General features: G+C 43.0%; 1 protein-coding gene across 3 annotated transcripts in view; it reads left to right on the top strand.

Annotated features, from left to right (window-relative positions):
* The first annotated feature begins 577 nt into the window (after positions 1 to 577).
* Positions 578 to 22,435, top strand: part of LOC136834423 (FUN14 domain-containing protein 1-like) — a 138,910-nt gene continuing 117,052 nt past the window's right edge. Inside the window, exon 1 of one of the 3 annotated variants that reach the window (XM_067097008.1) lies at positions 578 to 606. Coding sequence is in view for 1 of the 3 variants with exons in the window: in XM_067097005.1 (XP_066953106.1) it covers positions 4,386 to 4,408 (23 nt within the window). In the remaining 2 variants the exon portion in view is untranslated. Of the gene's footprint in view, positions 651 to 4,324; positions 4,409 to 22,435 lie in introns of those variants that run through there. The other 2 variants (XM_067097007.1, XM_067097005.1) reach the window with 2 other exon arrangements.

The raw sequence follows: 22,435 nt of genomic DNA, 5'->3' as shown, positions 1-22,435 counted from the left end.
TCTCGATCCCCCATAAGATACCAGCTACTCATTTCATTTACTCATAGATTTTAGAATAATGTGGCGTTCCTTCTACGAAATACATTTTAATAAGAATTATCATATTAATATTATGTAATTTATCAATACTTTACAAGATTAATTCCGATATATTTTAAAGAAGAAACCTTTTTATTATAGACAATGGCAACATCCATGAAGGAGCTATCGTTGAGCTTCATACTTATCTTTTCTCTAACAGCACAGAACTATATAAACACATAACAAAATTTTAATCATTGTTTTTATGGTACAAAATAACTATTTCATGCTTTAGTAGCGTCCTTATTGCTATAAACGCAGTTACTTCAAAATCTCGATTCCCGATTTATCCTTCATACTCATTCTTGTTTCTTGCAATGATGTTTACTAGTTTTAAAAATGTGTTCTTATTAATTCAGTTTTATAATCTATGAATTAATTTTAATAATTAAGAGTCACTTTATTTTCTATCTGACAAAAACACTCAAAGTAATTCTTACTGAATATAATATCAAATGTAAATTGCCATTTTTTTTCAGCAAATTATTGGAACTTCAGCGTCATTCTCTTTCTTGAGATCAGCTGGTAAGCAGGTTACCTTACCCGTATAGGGGAAAACATTTCTGAGGGTATTTATTTTCGCCGTTTTTGTTAAATTTTAACATTGTATGAACGATTTTAGTCACCACTGAACAATGATTTAGAGTAACGACCATACGTTATTGCTTGTCATGAAGATATGCTCTATGTATTTTGATGATTGAGAAGTGATGTCGAAGACTACCGTAGTTTACCTTGAAGGTTGTCATAACCCTAGTTGTTTTGCGATGGCCAAATTATCATCTCTCAAACACTAGGCATGTTGTCATTCCAATTTATCGTGCATTGCTAAATGGGGGCTTCAGGTTCCAATAGATTTTTTCAATTTTCGAAACAGTTCGGATTATGCTAGATTCCTTCTGTTGACTAGTCCTTCCTATATAGGAGGCGATATTTCAAGACAAAAGTCGACGAAATATTGCCATCAGCATGTTCAAGTTTTAATGATTGAAATCAGGTTTTTATCTTCTGCATTCGGCGAATGTGAACCAATGACGGGTGGTGTGTAATTACTAACAAGGTCATGGGCTAGCCTAAAGTCAATTGATTTTTTTTTTTACCAGGCCTAGCCTAGCCTAGGCAATGTATTGTTTTGCTATCCTAATGTTTAATGAGTCCTAACCAAATTAACAATACCCTATGCTCTGACTAGCCTCTCATCCTCATAATTTTTTCCTTGTTTTTGCGTTTCTATTTAACATCCTGTCCCTTAGATTGCTTTAGAGAGGTTAGGCTATTTAGTTCCATAAAGGTAGTGAGAATATGTTAAGCCTAATGAAGGATTAAGCAGGATTTATCCCTAAAACACCAGGGTAAGAGAGCCCAAGAGGGACGTAGTTTCCCCTCAGTCAGGTAGGATGCAGTGTTAGGGAGGACCTGATTAGGATGTAGGTAATTCTTAGTATTAGCTCCACGCCTGTTTTTACCTTGGAAACTGGTTTTTTCTACACTTTTAGGGCTTCTGATACTGGCCGTGCATTTGTTTGTTGTCAGCCAAATGGAACGTCCCTTTGCCCAGGGGGTGCGGTACCCATACGTTAACAATAATTGCACTTGCCGGGCAGGGTATGAACCGTTCCAAACAGACGTACCTGTGCTCTGTCTTGTGAAGATCGTGTATGGAAACTCCTTGTTGGATGGACTTCAGGGGTTAAGTACAGGTTAATTACATTCGTTGGCAAAAATTGAAGGTAAATCCATATTTAGCAACCAAAAAACTGTAGAAAAAGTCGTTAGAAGGAAATTGCTGCAGCAGAGCTACTACTTAGATCTACCTATACCTTTATGGAATTTATGGAGAACATTCCACCTCCTCCTGGCCAAGTAGGATGTGGCACCTTATGCTCTGTTAGGTTAATTTAGGGTCTGTCTCTTTATGCAAAGTTGAGGCGGGGCCCAGGGGCAAAGTTCCCCCTCATGCAGGTAGGATGCAGATTTTTTTAGGTTTAGTTAGAGAAAGATGGATATCCATGTGATACTGGAACATATTCAATGACTTGGTATTATGAGGCAAATTTAATTAGGTATTGTTTTACTTACCTAAACAGATGGGGAGAAAGGATATTAAGTTGTTCCAACGTATATTGTTCTTATTCAAATTTCATCAGGTCTTCAAGTCTTTGGACATGTTCTTAATAATATGGTCGCTTATTATCAAGTGGATTTTTCCAATAACAGTGATACATTTTGGCTCTAGTAATACTGAAAGGTCTGGATAGTTGAACATTTTAAAAAATGAAGGGGCCTAGCCTAATGTAGGACTAGGAATAGAAATTCAGTCTAGCATTGGAAGATGCATTTTATCATTGTAGCAGTTTGTACTTCGGTAATGGACTTGCAACATGCATGGAAAGCTATAGTTGAATCAAAATTCTCATTAGTATATTTCATTATTTATTTTGCAAATACCTTGCAAGCAGTCAGTCTTGCCCAGAAATAGATGGTAATGATCGACCTTCGCCTCACTAGGTATTTAAACTGTATCTCCAACTTGCATAACATTGTCGTACATTCCCAAGGGGTACTGTATTTGTTTCCCCAGTTGAAAAGGATAAAAGGAGATTTCTCTTCAGTATACTTTGTCTCATGATGAAGGTGGTCATGGACCATCATAATCGTAATTGTTCTTGGTTGTACACATGTAATGGGCACTACTTTTCCATGGTGACTGTCTAGAAAATAGATGTCATGCATCTTTATTATAAACACCTTCTCTACCATTTTTCCATATTAATGGCAGACAGCAGCCCATCTCACTGCCATGGTCTATTTTATGTCCTACCGTGAAAATCTTTTTCATAAGGGGAGCAGTTGAATACAGTATCACCAGAGGCATTATGGCTTCAGTAACATCCTGTATACAGTACTCATCCTCCATCCAACTTGTAACCTTTTGTAACCTGATCCCTTACCTGATATTTCAGAAGTGGGGGCTCAGGTTTTTCTGGTACTGTTTTCCATTGCAAAAATATTTCATGAAGACATCATTCACAAGTAGGCCTACACTCACAAACCCACTTCTCCTATTACAGCCTTTAAGCTATTGGCATTCTTTTCATATACTATGTGGCAAACATTTCAAGAGGAGCATTTCGTTACTCTAATTCATCACCCTGCAACCTAAAAAAAACATTACTGGTTGCAGGGTAATTCATAAGAGGAACAAAAGATTGCTTTTGAAAATCAAGTCATGCATAGGCAATATTTACACAGAATGACACAGAGGTACCCTTTGAACAGAGGGTAAGACTGAATAGGGACTCAGAAAGCGACAGAAACTTCCAGAATTACAGTAAACCCCCCGTATTCGCGTTCTCATGGTTCGCGGACTCACGCATTCGCGGGTTTCTCTGTGGAACATATCTAGCCATCATTCTCGGAAAATTCACCCATTCGTGGTATTTTTCACTAAGAAATATTAACTAATTACTGTATTTTCATATAATTTTCATGAATAAATGCATTTTTTGTGATAAAACTATTAAAATACTCAGGTATAAGCATTTTTACAGGGTTTTCCTTGGTTTAAGCTATCAAAATGGGCAGTTCTAAGTGTTTTTAGAGGGTTTTAAGCATTCATGATTTGACCTATTCATGGGGGCTGGGACGATCCCCACAAATACGGGGTTCACTGTAATCTGTAATTATCTCCCATATCATCCATTTTCCCCAAATATTTCATGAGTAAAAGAACTTGCAATTTTTATTTGTCCGTTATTGCTATCTAATTCCCTCCATAGTGAGAAATTGATTTCTAATTATTAAAACCTTTTAGATGTAGCATTGTTTTATAAGTGAAGGAATTTAATATACTGTACATAATTCTTTGCTGACCTACTTTGTGAAGTTTGTCTACCTCCACCTCACCACCAGGACTAACATTACATTCTAGATTTTTCATACTTTGCATTTTCCCACCATGCTGGTAGACTGTACAGTGCTGTTGAAAAGTGGTGCAACATGATTGTTTTTGTGTCATCCAAAATCTTAGAAGCAATGTACGGTTAGTGTTATGCACTTACCAAAGAATATTAAACTTTTTTTTTTTTCATTTCCAATGTCTTAAAAGAAATATGGTTTCCCTTAGGTCAAGATGATGTCTTATGCATTGGTATCATTTGTGAACTAATATAAAAAGTGTTAAGTATTGAAGTGAATGAAAATTTAAATTAAATTTTAATTTTTTGTGACCAAGATTGTCATTGCTTAGCTCCAATCACAGTGTGCTGAGGGTGGCAGTGCAAACAACTTGTTGTTTGAAGCATATGGCAGTATGTCTAGTTAGAAGGTAATTATTACAGTAATTTAAATTTTTATATATGTAATACCCAGTAATTACTTAGCTAAGAGTTTCTACTCGAACGGCAGTTAGAATTCTGAATTCTGCGGTAGTGATTCTTTTGTTTTGTGTAGGTGACTATGCCCCGCCCACTTTTGGGTTACGAAGGATGAACAACATCGCCAGAACCACAATTTGTTTCTGCCTCTTGTAGCATCAGTCAACACCTGGTGTTGTTACAGCAGTTAAGAGTTTTTTGGATTCTTAATTTTCTTCCTTGGTGAAGTATTTTTGTAGCCTTTTCGGCATTTTTTCACATAGTGACTTTTGGATTTGACTTTCACAATTTTGACTTTTCAACTAGTTAGGATATATGTGACACTAGTAGTTCTAGTTTCCAGTATTGCAGTAAAGACTGCAATACCCAGATGACAAAATTGACTCATGATTCTCACACCTTGTGTTCCGTGACTAGTGACAAGTGCAGGGATTGGGGAGAACAGAAATGGAAAGCTTTAAATTCTCATTTAGCTAAGCTAGAAAGAGAAAGGAAGAGGAAAGCAGCCTCTAAAGCCAGCGGGAAATTAGCTAGTTTGGCTTTGACTCCTAGGTAGGATAAGGCTGACATGTCTGTAAATTCTCCAACTGTTAATCCTTCCCCCACCTGCATCAGGTAATTCTCCTAAACCACCTACTCCTTCTCCTGGCTCCATCACTTCCGAACCCGATCGCTTCGCCAGCCTTGAGAATAAGTTTGAGCAACGTTTAAATCTGGTAGTGAGTATATTGACCCATTTAGCGGCATCAGTGCATGTCCTGATGGACAAGCTTGAAAACAGTGCAAAAGGTGAAGTGTCAGTGGAAGAGGCAGCTGCTCGTCCCGCTGATTTTCTTAGGCATCGGTCCCTGTCATACTCCCCGCTGCTTGGGAGGAGGCATACCAGTAGCCCAAAGTGGGGTCTGCCCACAGGCAGTCGTCCCCTCAGTTCAGCCTGTTCCATCCCAGGTTGCGACCAGAGACAGCTGCTGGAAAGGGGTCTGGGAAGTGAATCAAGTTCTGAGGAGTCCTCTCCTCATAAGAGCCCTCTTCGTCGCTTCCCCAATGAATCTTGCCACTTAAGAGACATTTCTTGGGTAAAGATCAATCCCCACATCTCTTTACAAGAGAATGAGGGAGCCTTCCTTCAGCCCTCAACCTTCGTGTAGCAAGTGGGACAGTCTCCGGAGCATTTCTCCTCTACTTAGCGCCAGGAGCGAGGCTCTAGCTCATTGCACTGTGGCGGAATTCAAAACCACAAAAAACAGTACACAACACTCACCCTGATCCTCGGTTGCTGGAAGATGGAGTAAGGCGTCCACGGTCGCCAACACAGCACCCAAAACCACACAAACAAAACAAGGAAACATAAAAAAAGAAGATAGAACTATATACACAACAAGAACAGCACACTAACAAGAAAAACCAACAACTCTCAAAAAGCAAACAAAAAAACTGTCCAAGACCAAACGACTGACCGGCACTAGCTCTGACTCAAGACTCATTCAAAAACTGAAAAATCCTTCACATATTCCACAGACAGACAGCGCCGTAAACAAACTAACGACCTCATCCCTCTTCCAACAACCGAAGCACTCACTAACGACAATTACACTTTCTCTCTCTCTCTCTCTCTCTCTCTCTCTCTCTCTCTCTCTCTCTCTCTCTCTCTCTCTCTCTCTCACAAAACGTTGGGAAATGCTAATTAAAAAACTCACTCATCCCTCTATAATTCTCCCCACTTTTAGCATTTCCCAACCAACACTTTTCACACTGCATTTAAATTGCCTTACGCAACACCCACGGATGCTCACTAGCAGGTCCTCTAGAACGCGTTAGCGGGCACGTAATCATTCTCTCAGACTCGCTCTCTCTTCCAGCAACATTCAGATTTACATTTTCTCCTCCATTCTCTCTCAGATTCACGCTATCTTCTTCACTATTACCACTCTCAATTTCATCCACAATCTCATCTATACCCTCTAACTCATTCCCAAATACCTCCCCCAATTCTTCAACTAACCCATCCCATTTCGCTCATTGACCTTTCCAATTCTTTGCAACGATTCATTCATGCTTTCAATCACTGTATATTACTGCTACACTCTCTTACTCTTACACTTTCGCTCATCTCCAACCGTTCACTCACCCCTACACGTTCAGTCAACTCAGTAATATCAAACCCTGCATATGCTATAACGTTCTATTCATACCATCCCATTCATCCGTATTACACGCTTTATCACTCATTTTCACTTTGGCACTCACACCCCTATCACACAACTTACGATCACTCCGTTCACTTACGTTCTTCCCTTTCTTACGTTTCCTACCATACTCTATCAAAACAAATTGCTGATCCTCATGCAACAACCCCTCACGTACATGCATCACCCAGTCACCCCACTCAGTTTTTTTGTCTACATACACTTGATACATGCCCTTCCATTCCACATTCGACACACTTCGCTCTCGGTTCTGAACACATTCTGCATAATGCCCATTCTTACCACAGTTGCCACATATTACATTCACTCGGGTACCCCTACAACCATTAGCAATATGACCCACCTGTCCGCACCTGTAGCATTTAACCCCTATCTTTCATACACTCACTTACCAAATGTCCCGATTGCCCACACAAAAACACGCTCCTAAAGCCCACCTACACTCATTCTTTGTATGTCCTTCCTTTCCACATCTAAAACACTTAGCTCGACTTCCACTCACCGACCTTCCCTTTGTACACTACTATCCCTAACCCATCCAACCCGTTGTTCCTCACAAACCCACCATTCATCCTCACTGGCACCTCCACATTACTTGCTCTTACACTCCTATCTATTACACTATCTGCCATTCTCATTGGGCCCCTCAACACTGCATCCCTAAAGCTTCCAAACTCTGGCACTCTCATCTACCCCAGCCCTTACACTCACACTTCTGCTCTCTTTTATAACCCTGTCAAGCTCATAATCTTCTACAATTTCCAAAATTTCTCCCCAAGTCAACCTTTCACTCGTCCATCTTTTCTTCTCCTTCCGCTTCAAGTTCACAAATTCTCTCACTCCATCTGGCACTGTCTCTAACAACTTTCGTACTAACTCCTTACATTCATCTATCCCATCATCCCCAAACTTCTTCCTCGCCAACGTCTCCAGCCTACAAGCATACAGTGACAAGGTTTCCCCAGTTTTCATTCTTGCCTCATCAAATCCATTCTTCCTCTTATACTTAACACTTGCTTTCATACGCCTCGCTTGCTCAACTAGTCTAGCTTTCACCTTGTCATACTCAACATCTCCCACACTCATAATAACCCTATACATATCAAGCAAAAACCCAGTCAAATATTCTCCTAATTCTCGTGCCCACACTCTCTTACTCTCCCCATACTTATCCTGACAAAACCTTTCATACTCCCTAAAGAAATCGTGCACATCCCAACTTCCATACTCATTATACCTTTCACACCGGGTACCTCCCTCACATACATAGCCTTTCTCACTTCTTTCTCACTTTCTCACTTTCGCTACTTTCACTCTGTCCTTTCATACCCTCTTCCGAATACAAAGAGTCCACTTCCGCACTTACAGTCATCTTACTCATTACACTCTTCTTCCCCTTCTTTTTATCCACTTATCTATTCACCTCCATCCACCTCACTATCAGTACTATTTTTACCCTCTCCTTCTTTCCTGCCTTTCCCACTTCCTTACCCTTCTTACCAGTTTCCTTTCCTTTTCCCTTCTTCCCCTTTTTCTTCCTCTGACTTATCCTTACTTTCCCTCTGTTCCTTCCCCCTTGCTTTTCACTCCCTTTTCCTTACCCTGCCTCTCATTCTCATTTCTTACTTCCTATTTCCACATCACTTTCATCACTCACGCTTCCATTCACTTCTTCCTCCTTTTCTTTCTCTCTTGTCCCTTCACACGTTCCAGAGAACCTGCCTCCAACAGCCCCTTCTCCAAAAACACCCTTGAACATACCTTTCACCATTTCTTCCACACCTTTCATCATTCCTCCAACTTTTTCCATCCTCTCTCTCTTCTGACTCTTTCATCTCCCCTTTCATTTCTTCTTTTGCACTCCTTAGCATTACCCCCATCTCCTCCAACTGACTCCTCAACTCCTCATTCTCACTCCTCAGCCTCCCATTCTCCTCCTCCAGCCTACCCTGGAGTTCCCTAGCCACCCGGAGTTCCTCTCTCAGTTTCTCTATCTCACTCATCCTGACCTCTTACTCTCACTCTACCCACCACAAACAATCCTAACAGCAATTATACAACAGTCCCACGTTGGGCGCCAAATATTATGTGGCGGAATTCAAAACCACAAAAACAGTATACAACACTCACACCTGATCCTCGGTTGCTGGAAGATGGAGTGAGGCGCCCACGGTCGCCAACACAGCATCCAAAACCACACAAACAAAACAAGGAAACATAAAAAAGAAGATAGAACTATATACACAACAAGAACAGCACACTAACAAGAAAAACCAACAACTCTCAAAAAGCAAACAAAAAAACTGTCCAAGACCAAACGACTGACCGCACTAGCTCTGACTCAAGACTCACTCAAAAACCGAAAAAATCCTTCACATATTCCACAGACAGACAGCACCGTAAACAAACTAACGACCTCATCCCTCTTCCAACAATCAAGCACTCACTAACGACAATTACACAAGACGCTCTCTCTCTCTCTCTCTCTCTCTCTCTCTCTCTCTCTCTCTCTCTCTCTCTCTCTCTCTCAGAACAGAACGTTGGAAAATGCTAATTAAAAAACTCACTCATCCCTCTATAGCACCTTTAGGGTGAACAGCTTCAGATTTTGTGTAAGCGCCCTGTTCCCTCGGAACATCCCATATCGGCAGAACACTTTGATGAGCGCCGTGAAGCAGACAAGCGCTCTGTAGCAGCCAGGCACCCTGATGCAGTGAACCGAGTGCCCTGATGCAGTTAAGAGCCCGCAGCCTGCGCCCTGAGGTGGTCAGACCCTCTTTTTCGTCGGAGCGCCCTGAAGCTTCCGATCTTCCCCTAGCACTTGAGCCCCCTCAAGACTCCAAGCACCCTGCAGTTTCTGATAAGCCTTCTCCTGTATTGGACCCAGCTCTTGAGCCTTTGCAATGTAAACTGGATAATATCCTTCATCTTTTACAGAAACCTGCAGCACAGACAGCTCCTGAATTAGACTCGATTATGTCTCCGATCTCTTCTGAAGACGAAGAAGGGGAGCAGGACTTGTCTTCTTCACCATATGCAACACTCCTCAAGTTCCTTCTGCAACAGTTCCCAGAACTTTTCAATCTGGCCTCTCCTTCCTCTCCAGCTTCACCTTTCTTGATGAGCAATCAGCCCGTGGATTCGACGAGACTTCCTAAGATGGTTCTCTCTTCTTCATCAAGGAATGCTCTTTGCCAAGTAGAGAACTGGCTTTCTGAGAAGAGGGAGCTAGGGAAAGCTGTTTTAGTGTTCCTCCCTCTCATCTCACACGTATGCGGTACTTGTCGTACGCAATGGGAGAAGCTCCTTCCCTTGGAGTGGCTGCCTCCTTCCAGCGGGGCTTTTCTGCGCTCATTGACTCGGGGCGTAGGTCAGCTCTCGCTTCAGCAAAGCTGTTCTTTTCAGCACAGGAGGTGGATCATCTGTTGAAGAGTTTGTTCAAGTCCTTCGAGGTGTTGAGTTTTCTCAACTGGTGTTTGGGAGTAGTTGCCAAGAAGCTTCAAGATCCAACTTTTTTGTGTGATGAAGCCTCAGACCTATTTAATTTTCCTTCCTGCACAGATAAAGCCGTTAGAGATGGCTCACAGGAATTAGCTGTCCCCTATGCCATGAATGTGCTTAAGAAGTGTGAACTTTGGGTCTCATTCACATCGAAGGGCATTATGGCCCCAAAGAAATCAGCTCTCCTTATTTCTCTTGTTTCCACAGCCCACTGTAATTGAGATTGCAGCGAGTCTACACCAGAAATCAACACAAGAATTGTTGACCCAATCGATGAAGAGCCAGAGGGACTGGTCTGCCTTCTCAGTTAAACCTTCATCTCCTCTCGAGCAACCAAAGCCGTTTCATGGAGGAAATCAGAGATCACGCTCCAGGTCTCGAGGATCGGTTAGATTTGCTCCCCAAGAGATCAAGAAATCTTCTTCTAAATCATCCTCTAGCAAGTGAGAATTTAGTCTTTCATGCTCCAGTAGGGGCTTCGTCTCTTCTGGGAGAGATGGAGCAAAAGAGGAGCGGATTAGTGGGTGTGAAAGTTTTAAAGGAGGGATACTCTATCCCCTTCAAGGAGAATCCACCACTGACCAACACTCCCGTCGTATTGATTGGCTTACTCCAAGGATCGGAGAGGTATTTGGCCCTATCGAAGGAAGTGTCCTCTCTTCTGAGCAAAGAAGCAATAAAGTAATAAAAAAGGCAGACTTGAAAGGATTTTACAATCGCCTTTTTGTAGTGCCCAAGGCGTCAAGGGGTTGGAGACCAGTGCTCGACGTAAGTGCTTCAACATGGGAACCATCCACTCAGTTCTTGCTTCCATCCAGGGAGATTGGATGATCTCCCTGAACATGCAAGACGCTTATTTCCATATTCCGATTCACTTGGGCCCAAGGAAATACCTATGATTCGTTTTCGAGGACCAGATCTTTCAATTGCAAGCACTTTGTTTCGGTCTCTCAACAGCCCCACAAGTTTTCACTTGAGTGTTGGCTCCTTTGGTGGGTTGGCTACATTTAGCGGGAGTGAGTATTGCACTATATCTGGACGATTGACTAATTCGTTCACCCATGAAGAAACACTGCATGGAGGACTTACAGAATACTCTTCTTTTAACCCAGGAATTAGGACTAATAATGAACTTTGAGAAATCACAAATGATTCCCACTCAGAAGATTCTTTACTTGGGAGTTCTGATAGACTCTCTGAGTTTTCGGGCTTCTCCATCTCTCAAGAGAGTAGAAGACTGTCTGAGGAAGGTAGACCTCTTCTTCTCGCTTCATTCTTACTCTGCCACCCAGTGGATGAGTCTCTTGTGGACGATGGCTTCTCTGGAGCAATTCGTAAGACTGGGGAGACTTCACATGAGACCTCTACAGTTCTATTTAAGAGCTTGCTGAGATTGGAAGGTGCATCAGGACCATCACGTCTTTCCGATAACCCCGGAAATAAAGGTGGAGGTCCACAGACATACTTTCGGAAGGGAACTCTCTTTCCGGTGAGCCCTGACCTAGACTTCTTTTCCGACACGTTGGACCTAGGTTGGGGAGGGCTCCTTGGGAACCTGGAAGTCACGGGGAGGTGGTGTCAGAGGAGAAAGGGCTTCATATCAACATGAGAGAATTGAAGGCGATACATCTAGGTCTGCAACACTTCGCGATCCAGTTACACAACAAGACTATAGCTGTACATGCAGACAATACCACAGCCCTAGCGTACATCAAACATCAAGGGGGGACCCACTCATTTTCTCTCTGTGAGGTAGCGAGAGACCTGCTATGCTGAGTGGAACAGAACCAGACTCAATTAGTCACCCGGTTCATACAGGGCAAGTGCAATGTCCTGGCGGACGAGTTGAGCCGTCACAAACAAATTCTGCCCAAGGAGTGGACACTAAATCTTTGCATTTGTGCCATCCATGGGAAATTATGGGGTCAACCAAACATAGACCTTTTGCAACTTGAAGGAAATACTGCCTTCCTCTGTTCTGTTCCCCCTCTCCAGGCCCTCTAGCTTGGGCGATGGATGCAGTGATCCTGGACTGGTCCAACCTAGATCTTTACGCCTTTCCTCCATTTGGGATGATTCAAGAAGTAGTAAGGAAGCTTCGCTCACACACAATGTAAGGATGACTCTCGTGGCTCCCTACCAGCCACAAAAGGAGTGGTTTCCGGACCTGATCGATCTCCTCGTAGACTTTCCAAGACTCCTTCCTGAGATTCCAAGTTTTCTCAAATAACCCTATGTCAGGAAGTTTCATCAAGGCCTGTCTTCTCTGGCCCTAACAGGATTTCGACTGTCTACAGACTCATCAGAGTGAAAGGATTTTCTAAATAGGCATCAGAGGCTATCGCCAAAAGTAGACGCATCTCCTCCAATAATATCTACCAAGCTAAGTGGGCACGCTTTAGGAGTTGGCGTAGAAGAAACGAAGTCTCTTCCTCTAAAACATCTATTGCTTAGATAGCAGACTTCCTTCTCTATTTGAAATCATGTAAAGGGTTGTCTGTCTCGACAATAAAGGGTTACAGAGCGATACTCGGCTCCGTTTTTTGACATGGGGTCTAGACATCTCGAACAACCAAGACTTGTCTGAACTAATTAAGTCTTCCAATATCTCTAAATCCAAGAAAGAGGAATCCTTCTCTTGGAATCTTGATATAGTTCTTAAGTGGCTTTCCGACCCTCGCTTCAAGCAATATACAAAAGGATTGGTTTTTTGCAAGGGAACGCAGTCTGCTCCTTTTTGCTTGGGTTTCTAGCGAAAAATGAAAGCCCATCACATCCCTGGCCCCGTTCCTTTTCAATTTCAAGCTTTTCGGATATTCTAGGCACAGAAGAGGAAGAGAGAGGGCTGTGCCCAGTACGTGCCCTCAGATATTATTTACATCGGACGGAGAAGATTAGAGGCCAGTTTAGTAATCTCTGGTGTTCGGTAAAAAACCCCCTCTAGAACCCTATCGAAGAACGCCATTTCGTTTTTCTTGAGGGATCTCATCGTTGAGGCACACACTCAATTAGTGGAGACTGACATCACTATTGAAAGCTAAAGCTCAAGAGGTAGGAGCAGTTGCTACTTGGGAGCATTCAAACACAATCTTTCTCTCTCTGTGATCCTGGAGGCAACTCATTGGAAATGCAAGTCTGTGTTCTTGATGCACTATTTGCGGGACATTGAGACAGTTTATGATAAATGCAGTACCCTGGCACCTGTGTCCGTAGCTGGCGTGGTGATGGGTGAGGAAGTGTAGGAAGTGTCCCTTCCTTTCCTTTTCTCTTCGCCTTGAAAATGGTGTTAGAGTTCTTGGGGAGCATGGGAAGGTACATGGTACCTGGAGTGCCCACTAGTTTTTAGCGTTGGGTGGTGGTCATGTTTTTTATCATTTTATCATTGTTTAATTATGGTGTAGGTGACTTTGTTGTCTGGTATATTATTTTTGTGGTACTGTGCCCAGGGCAGGGGCCGTTATGCATGCTTCGTTGGCCTTCAGTGTACACCTTCGTCGCAAAGCTTGGTCTTATACTTCATCAGCTTTTGGAGTACTCCTTTGCTGCTAAGTGTCCCACTTAAGTAGAGGCGCATATAACCATGCCGCCACGTCGCTACAGGTTGAGATGAGTGCCACCAGAGGCAGTATCTACTTGCAGCAGCTCTCTCACCAGGTAAGGAACAACATTTATCTCATTAGTTATAACTTAAGCCTTTGTCCATGGTTCCCCACTACCTTTCAATGTGGAATCAGCTAAGTAATTACTGGGTAAGTTATATAAAAATGAATTATATATATATATATTTATATATATATATACATATATATATATATATATATCCTTATATATACAGCACTATTACAGATGGAGTTTCCTCCTGCCGATGGTACAGATATTCAGCGCCTTCGCGTTTCAGCACCAAAAGTTCAGCGCTAAACATTTCGGCGCCAGACGTTTTCAGCGCCGGAAAGAGACTGTCTCATATATCTAGACACTGAAATATAATCTTGTTTCTTATAAATCATTTGATTAGTTTTAAAACCTTTATAAAACATGTAGGAAAAGAATAAAACCAAAAAAATCATTTATTTATATTTTAGAAAAAAATTATGTATAAGAAACAACTCATTTAATTCATTAAATTGTGTCCTATTGAACGAAGGTACTCTATTTCATTTTTTGTGCCATATTCAGAAACAATCTTTAGAATTCTCTCATCTGCTTTTCTGTATTTATGTAGTTTCAACTGTGGTTCATGGCCACATGCAAGTTTCTCAAAGTACTCGTCCCTTCCCTTTTGAACCTGCCTGAGGACATCGATGAATTTCCAAATAGTTGGGTGTAACATTCCGAGTTCACTTTTCAATCTCCTATTAGCCGCCTCAGCATAGTTATTTGTCCTGTCGTGCCCATTTAATGTTCTCTGATGCATATTCCACATCTCCGTTGGAAATAAAGGACTTCGTCTGCCTGGTCCACGCCGGTTTGGACGGCCTACATAGTTGTCTTCAAACCAGTTTAAAACTGGAATTAATTCCTCCGTAAATTACCTGCCAATGAATCTACGTGAGTGTCTAGATCAGCAACTGGCACAAAGCATAAAGCAGTTATCATTTTCGCATGTAATGCAAAGTCGGGATTAGTGTTGTATAACTTCATGAGACCATACCCACTTAGCTGCTTTAGTAGATTTTGAGACAGATGAAATAGACAGCCTCTGATTTCAACACTGGGGAAGGTGTCTTTCATTGCAGTAAAAGCAGCTCGCTCAAAATCACAATTGATTACGTCGGGTCGTGCGTTTGTGCTCATCTCCTTTATCAACTCAAACAACCTCACATATGTTGCATACTGCTTGTTTTGTAAAAGCGCATATAATACAGGGTGTACTCCATTATTTTTTTTAACCAGAATAATGTACACTTGATAAAATAGCTATGGTACTACAGCAAATGTTCCATCAGCATACCAAATCATAGAATTTGCAATGTGCTCCAACCAACTTTCTCTTCCAAATATAATAATCTGTTCGCTGCCTGTCCCTCTATCCATTAAACAAAAATTTTCACTGGTATCTGGGGTAGGATTATACATCATATACTTTTCTGGTAACTGAAGCTCTTCAATGGACCTTGGGTTTTCAGGGACTTGGTTAACTGCGTTACATTTCCTACGAATAATTCTTCGCATTTCGTGCCTGTTTGGTAACTGTGCCATACCTGCAACAGACATTTTCTCGATGCACTTATTTATAATTGTACTTGGCAACTCACAAGTCATTTCAGCTCGGTCTCTGGCATCAGTCAAGACATTTTCTACTTTGATGGCAACTGCTGAAGGAGGATGAATATGTCTGTTAATCTTTTTGATCACCTCACTCTCTAACGTGTGAATACGAGCTTTGCATCTACCATCTTCATGGCATCGCCAAAACTTAACAAGATCTTGTGTTTTGCTGTGTTTGTCGAAACGATAAATATAGCCTTCATGACAAAACTTTTCTCTGCCTCTCTTACTTTTTACGGAATCAGCCATGGTTTCCAGGAAAAAAACTCAAGGTGTTGTTGTTCCAAAATCTAAACACAAACTAACAATTCAAAATAAAAATATATATTACCATAAACAACCATCAAGTGATTGAGCTAGTTTCTCTGCAATTATACAGTAGTAGAAATGACGAAACAACTATAAAAGAAAAACAAATAATCTTAAATATCTTACCATAAACAACCATCAAGTGAATGAGCTAGTTTCTCTGCAATTATACAGTAGTAGAAATGACGAAACAACTATAAAAGAAAAACAAACAATTTTACAAATATCTTACCATAAACAACCATCAAATGTATAAGTTAATTTTTCAATAATTATACAGTAGGAATATCGATGAAGCAGTTAACACACAAAAAGCATAGAAATGATTTGCGGCGCTGAATCGTCTGGCGCTGAAATTTATTTAGCGCTGAAACGGCGGCGCTGGATCATCGGCGCTGAAACGGTGGCGCTGAACTGACCCATTCCCCTCCTTCCTGCACATGGACTTTTTTTTTTTCTTACATAAACAAATTGTTGTGTTGGCGATGTTGTTCCTCTTTCGTACCCCAAAAGTGGGCAGGGCATAGTCACCTACACAAAACAAAAGAATTGCTACCGTGGAATTCAGAATTCTAACTGCCGTTTGAATAGAAACGCTTAGCTAAGTGATTACTGGGTAAGTACATATATTTAAAACTTAATTTCATCATAAAAATGTAATTTTTCCTAACTATACAAACCTGAGGTCCTTTACATTACATTTTCATGCCTATCTCATGCCACCCCTCAATCTGACACCTGGGCTGAAAGGCAAATAGGAATGTTTACATCCGGGCAGGCAGGACTCCCGCCTAATGGACAGTAGTTAACTGCCTAACCACCTTGTTCGAAAGTTCAACAGCTGTTTCCAGCTTCGCTGAAAGTAATTCCTCGGGTTCATATAGTTACGAAAAATACAATTTACTTTTAAAAAATTGTGATTTTTCTTGATTGGGCTGTGGGCTCTCTAGCCCATAAGTTTTACATAAGTAACTTACCAAATAATTACATAGCTATTAGTTTCTACTTTACACGGCAGCTCAAAATTCGCAGTAGCGCTCTTTTGTTTTGGGTGTAGGTAGGCTGCCCCACCCACTTTCAGAGGAGAATAGGTACAACACAGCTAAAGAGCTCAATTCGTTTCTGCCAGCCAATGACTAAACATTGGTTATTGAGCAGCTCTTGGTGTTGTTTTCACCAAACAGTTGGATATTTTCTTCATTTGGTGAAGTACACTTTGTTTGTTGGTTGCGTTCCACTGTTAATTAGCTTAGCTAATATTCAGGTAACAGCTTTCACTGTTAATTAGCTTAGCTGATATTCAGGTAACAGCTTCGATTGTGACTTTCCCGATTTTGACTTTTGACTAATCATGTCAGATTCTAGTTGTCTAGCATTAGGTACTGCAGCAAAGGCTGCAAGACTAGGCTCACTTCAGCTAAGTATGACAGCCATACTGTCTATAGTTCTTGTAGGGAGCAAATTTGCTCACCTGATCTTAATTGTGAAGAATGTAACGATTAGGATAAGGGGAAGTGGAAGACTTTGCAGACCCATTTAGATAAATTACAACATGACAGACTGAGAAAGGTAACTGGTAGAGCTGAAGCTAAGGCTTCTGCTGGTTCAATTAATTGTCTGGGAGTTGATGGTGCTGCTTTGCCTATCCCTTCAACACCTGTGACCACCTTTTCCCCTATCTCCAGTCCTGCGACTTTTCCTGTTCCTCTGTTACCCGGCTCCCATTCTTCTGAACCCTATGCCATTGCCAGCTTAGAAGCACAATTGGATCAGAAATTTAATTTGTTGATTAATACCGTTTCCCATATTGGGAATTCTGTGAAAGTCCTAATGGACAAATTTAACAGTGTTGGTGCAGTGTTAGTGGAGGGTGTGGCTACTCGTCCCACCGATGTTCGTAGACCAAGGTCCCTGCTAAACTCCCCTTGCTCACCTGGGAGTCACCTGTTCAAGCTCTTTGCACACATTTAGTGTCCACCGAGCACCATAACTCCAAAAGAGTGCTAAACTCCTCTTGCTCATAGTAGGAAGCAAACTAGCAGTCCAAGGATGATTGGTGGGGTTTGCCCACGAGTAGTCACTTCCTCAACCGAGCCTGTTGTCCGTAAGTACCAGGACTCAGAGGACCGCCACTGGAAAGGCGTCCGCTCGGATGTTCAGATTTGGACTCTGATGGGCCCAAAAAGCACAGTGGGCGCTTTGCTAAGGTGTTGAGGCTGTTGAAAAGGCCGGGCGCCTCGGTGGAAAGTGACTCACCCCGGCTTGTAAGCAAGCTCTGGAGAGGGAGTGCAGCCCGCTCCCTTCATGTAGTTTTTGAGAGTCACCTGTTCAAGCTCCTCATGCCCATTTAGTGTCCACCAAGCGCCATAACTCCAAAAGTGTGTATGCCAGTCCTGTATATACACATAAAGTGTCCAAGCGCCCAATAGGGGACCATTCTGTATCTGAGTGCCCATCGTATGAGCATTCAGTGTCCTCACTTCCAGTTCGTGGGTGCCCAGTGTCCGAATGTTCCAAGTTGGAAAGTTCAGTGTATGAATGTCAACTTCATGGACGTCAAGTGTCTGAGCACCCATCATGTGGGCACCCAGTGTCCAAGCTACAAGCTTCCGACCATCTAGTGTCCTCGAAAAGTGTCACAACTTCTAAGTGTTCTGTGTCCGATCAGTGAGTGAGTGGGCGTCCAGTGTCTGAGGGCCCAGTGTCAGTGGCTGCTTCCATTGATGTTCATCCACCTGTCAGTGAGTGTGTGGTGTCACAGGTAGGACAGCCAGTACCTGGCATAACAGATGTGTTATCCCCTGTTGTTGAGGACCCGTTGTTGGCTCCTATTCAGCTCCAACTAGATAATATTCTGAGCCTTTTTCAGAAACCAGCCCCGGTGGCTCACGACTCTACGGACCCTCCAGTGTTGCCTATTTCTTCTGAGGAGGAACCCATGGAGGAGGAACAACCAATATCAAACTATTCGGCTCTTTTGCAATTCTTCTTGGTGCGTTATCCTTCGTTTTCTCTCCAGCCGCCCCATCTTCTCCAGGCTTGGCCTTTTTGATGCAGCAACCTGCAGGAACCTCCAGGTTACGGCATATGGTACTTTCCTCTTCCTCTAGGAAAACTTTAGCCCTCATCGATGACTGGTTGCCGGAAAAGAGGGGTGTCGGGAAATCAGTTTTCTGTACGCCTCCTTCTCGATTGATACGGCAGAAGTATCTGTCGTGTGCCACTGGAGAAGCACCTTCCTTGGGAGTTTCTGCCTCCTCTCAAGGGAACTTCTCCAACCTCATCGAGGCTACACGTCACTCGGCTGTCTCCTCTGCAAGAACCCTTTTTACTGCATCAGCGCTGGACCATCTTATTAAAGATATTTTCAAAGTTTTCGAGGTCTTCAGTTTCCTTGATTGGATGGTAGGGTGTTAGCAAAGAAGATTGAGGACTGCGCTACACTTTAAGAGAACTTCACTGCTGACTGGTTGAGGGATCTTGCTTGCATTGATAGAACAGTGAGACGGCGCCCAGGAGTTGGCAACTATCTATACCACTGGGGTCCTTAAGAAACAAGATTTGTGGTGCTCGTTTACCACTAAGGGGGCCACTCCCTCTCAATGTTTGTCTCTCCTGTTCACTCCTTTAGACAGGACCAGCTTGTTCCCTCAAGAGACCCTGGAACGAGTAACGGCCGAACTTTAGAAGTAGTCAACACAGGACCTTTTCACACAGTCCACCAAGAGGACTAGGATCCCAGCACGAGCTCCTTCAACTGCCACAACTGCCAGGACATCTTCGCGTTGTCTCAGCAGCCCTTTCGAGGTAGTAGAGGTCGCTTCCAGTCCCGTCTTAGAACCAACCTCAGGGCGGTACAACCTGTCAAGAAGCCTCCCAGCAAGTCTGCCCCCTGCAAGTGAGTTACCTGTCCTCCATGTCCCAGTGGGAGCAAGACTCGTTCATTTTTGGAGCAGTTGGAAGACCAGGGGTGTAGAAGCGTGGGTTCTAAAGGTCTTGAAGGAGGGCTACTCAATTCCTTTCAGGGAAAACCTCCCTTAGTAACCTTTCCCATCAGCTTAACGTATTACTTAATAGGCTCGGAGAGGTTTTCGGCCCTATCTTGGGAAGTTTCAGCTCTACTCCAGAAGCAAGCCGGGAGGTGGTTGAAGATATTGGCAAAGAGGGGTTCTACAACCACCTCTTCGTCATTCCCAAGTCATCGGGAGGAGGGAGACCTGTCCTGGACATCAGTGCTGTGAGGTTCTTCTTTCAAACAACGAAGTTCAGAATGGAAATGAACCAGACTGGATGATCACGATCGATATGCAGGACGCATACTTCCACGTTCTAGTTCACCTGGACTCCAGGAAGTATCTGAGGTTCATGTTCCAGGACAGAGTCTTCAGTGTCGGGCACTGTGCTTCAGCCTCAAGTTTGTACTTGGGTTCTCGCCCCTCTGGCAAAATGGTTACATCTGATGGGGATAAATGTTTCTCTTTACCTCAACAACTGGCTCCTCCACTTCCCCTCGAGGTCTCAGTTCACAGAGGACCATCAGAAGACACTTCACCTCACTCAAGATTTAGGATTATTAATAATTTTCAAGAAGTCACAACTAGTCCCAACTCAGTTGATTCTGTATTTGGGGATAGTGATAGATTCTCTGAATATTTGGGCTTTTCTGTCCCAACAAAGAATTCAGAATTACCTCAGGAAACTCCAGGACTTCATTTCTCGCCCATCCTGCTCAGCCAACGCATGGGTGAGTCTTCTAGGAACCCTGTCTTCCATCGAGAAGTTTGTCCCGATGGGCAGGTTGCACACCAGAGTATTGCAGTTTTACCTGAGGGCCAACTGGCGAAGGAAGGTTTTCCCAGACTCGTTCGTCTTCACCATCACCCCCGAAATCAAGGAGGACCATCGGTGGTGGCTGGTGGAGGACAGTTTTGCAACAGGGAAGTCACTGTCTCCAATGAGCCCCAACCTAACGTTGTACTCAGACGCTTCAGATCTGGGTTGGGGGCCTCACCTCAACAGTTTGGAGGTTTCAGGGACATGGTCTCCAGCCAAAAGGAACCTTCACATCAATGTAAAAGAATTGAAGACAATACATCTAGCCCTTCAGTGCTTTGCAGCAGAGACCTTCAACAGGAAAGTTGCAGTCCATTCAGACAGCATGACTGCTCTGGCCTACATTAGGAACCAAGGAGGGACTCATTCATTTTCGCTCTGCAAAGCAGCCAGAGACTTCCTTTTGTAGGCACAAAACAACAGGATCTGGGTTGTGACCCGCTTCATCCAGGGCAAGATGAACGTCCTTGCGGACAAATTGAGTTGTGGCAGACAGGTTCTACCAACGGAGTGGACACTCAATCCACAGGTATGCACCGACCTGTGGAGGCTGTGGGGAAACCTTTTGATAGACCTGTTTGTGATGTCAAGGAACCATCGTCTCCCTCTGTATTGTTCTTCGAATCCTCAGGAATGGACAACAGATGCCATGCTGTAAGATTGGTTGCATCTCGATGTATAAGCATTCCCTCCCTTCAGCATGGTGAGGGAGGTGTTGAAGAACTTCACTACCCACAGCAACACTTCAGTGACCTTAGTAGCTCCCTTTTGGCTGCACAAGGAATGGTTTCCAGATCTTCTAGGTCTGCTGATGGATTTTCCAAGGCTACTTCCTTGGAAGAGAAATCTTTTCAAACAGCCACATTTTCACAGATTCCATCTAGGCCTATCCACTCTCACTGATAGGCTTCAGACTGTCAGGAAACTTGTCACAGTGAAAGGATTTTCAAGGAAGGCTGCAGAAGCTATTGCAAAATGTAGGCGCCGATCTTCTGCTGCAGTCTACCAAGCCAAGTGAGCAGTCTTTTGGAGTTGGTGCCGAGAGCAGAATATCTCCTCTTCTCAGATATCTGTAGCCCAAATCACAGATTTTTTGTTATTCCTTAGATCCTCGAAGGGGTTGGCTACATCCACCATCAAGGGTTACAGGGAGATTTGAATTCTGTCTTCAAACATAGAAGAGTGGACCTATCTCTAATCTGGATATTAGTGATTTGATAAAATCTTTTAATACAAGTAAACAAGAAAAACATTCTAAAGTCTCTTGGAACTTAGACATTGTCTTCAAATGGCTTTCAGGCCCGTCTTTTGAACCTTTATAATCCTCCTGTCTTAGAAACATGACGAGGAAGACCCTATTCTTGATGGCCTTAGCTACGGCTAAGAGAGCTAGTGAGCTACATGCTCTTGACAAGAGGGTAGGTTTTGCTCAAGGTAATGCTGTATGCTTGTTGACATTAGGATTCATGGCAAAGAACGAGGACCCTGCCAACCCCTGGCCACGTTCTTTTGCAGTCAGGAGTCTGTCTGAGATCCTGAGCCCAGCGGATCAAGAGAGACTCCTCTGCCCAGTAAGAGCATTAAGAGAATGCGTAGAGAGAACCAAGAGAATTAGAGGTTTCCCCTCAAATCTTTGGTGTTCAGTTAAAGACCCCAGTTGCCCATTATCCAAGAATGCTTTGACATTCTTTTTAAGAACCATAATCTCAGAATCACACTTGGGGGTTCAGAACGACTTCCTGCCTTTATGCAAGGTCAAGGCACATGAAATAAGAGCAGTGGCTACGTCTTTGGCCTTCAGACCTAATCTGTCAAATTCTTCAATCTTGCAATCAGCATAGGCCTACTGTATTGGAGATG

The sequence above is a fragment of the Macrobrachium rosenbergii genome, chromosome 53 (genome assembly GCF_040412425.1).
Source record: "Macrobrachium rosenbergii isolate ZJJX-2024 chromosome 53, ASM4041242v1, whole genome shotgun sequence".
NCBI lineage: Eukaryota > Metazoa > Arthropoda > Malacostraca > Decapoda > Palaemonidae > Macrobrachium > Macrobrachium rosenbergii.
The sequence above is the reverse complement of the archived record's forward strand: the minus strand, read 5'-3'. Positions and strand labels throughout refer to the sequence as shown.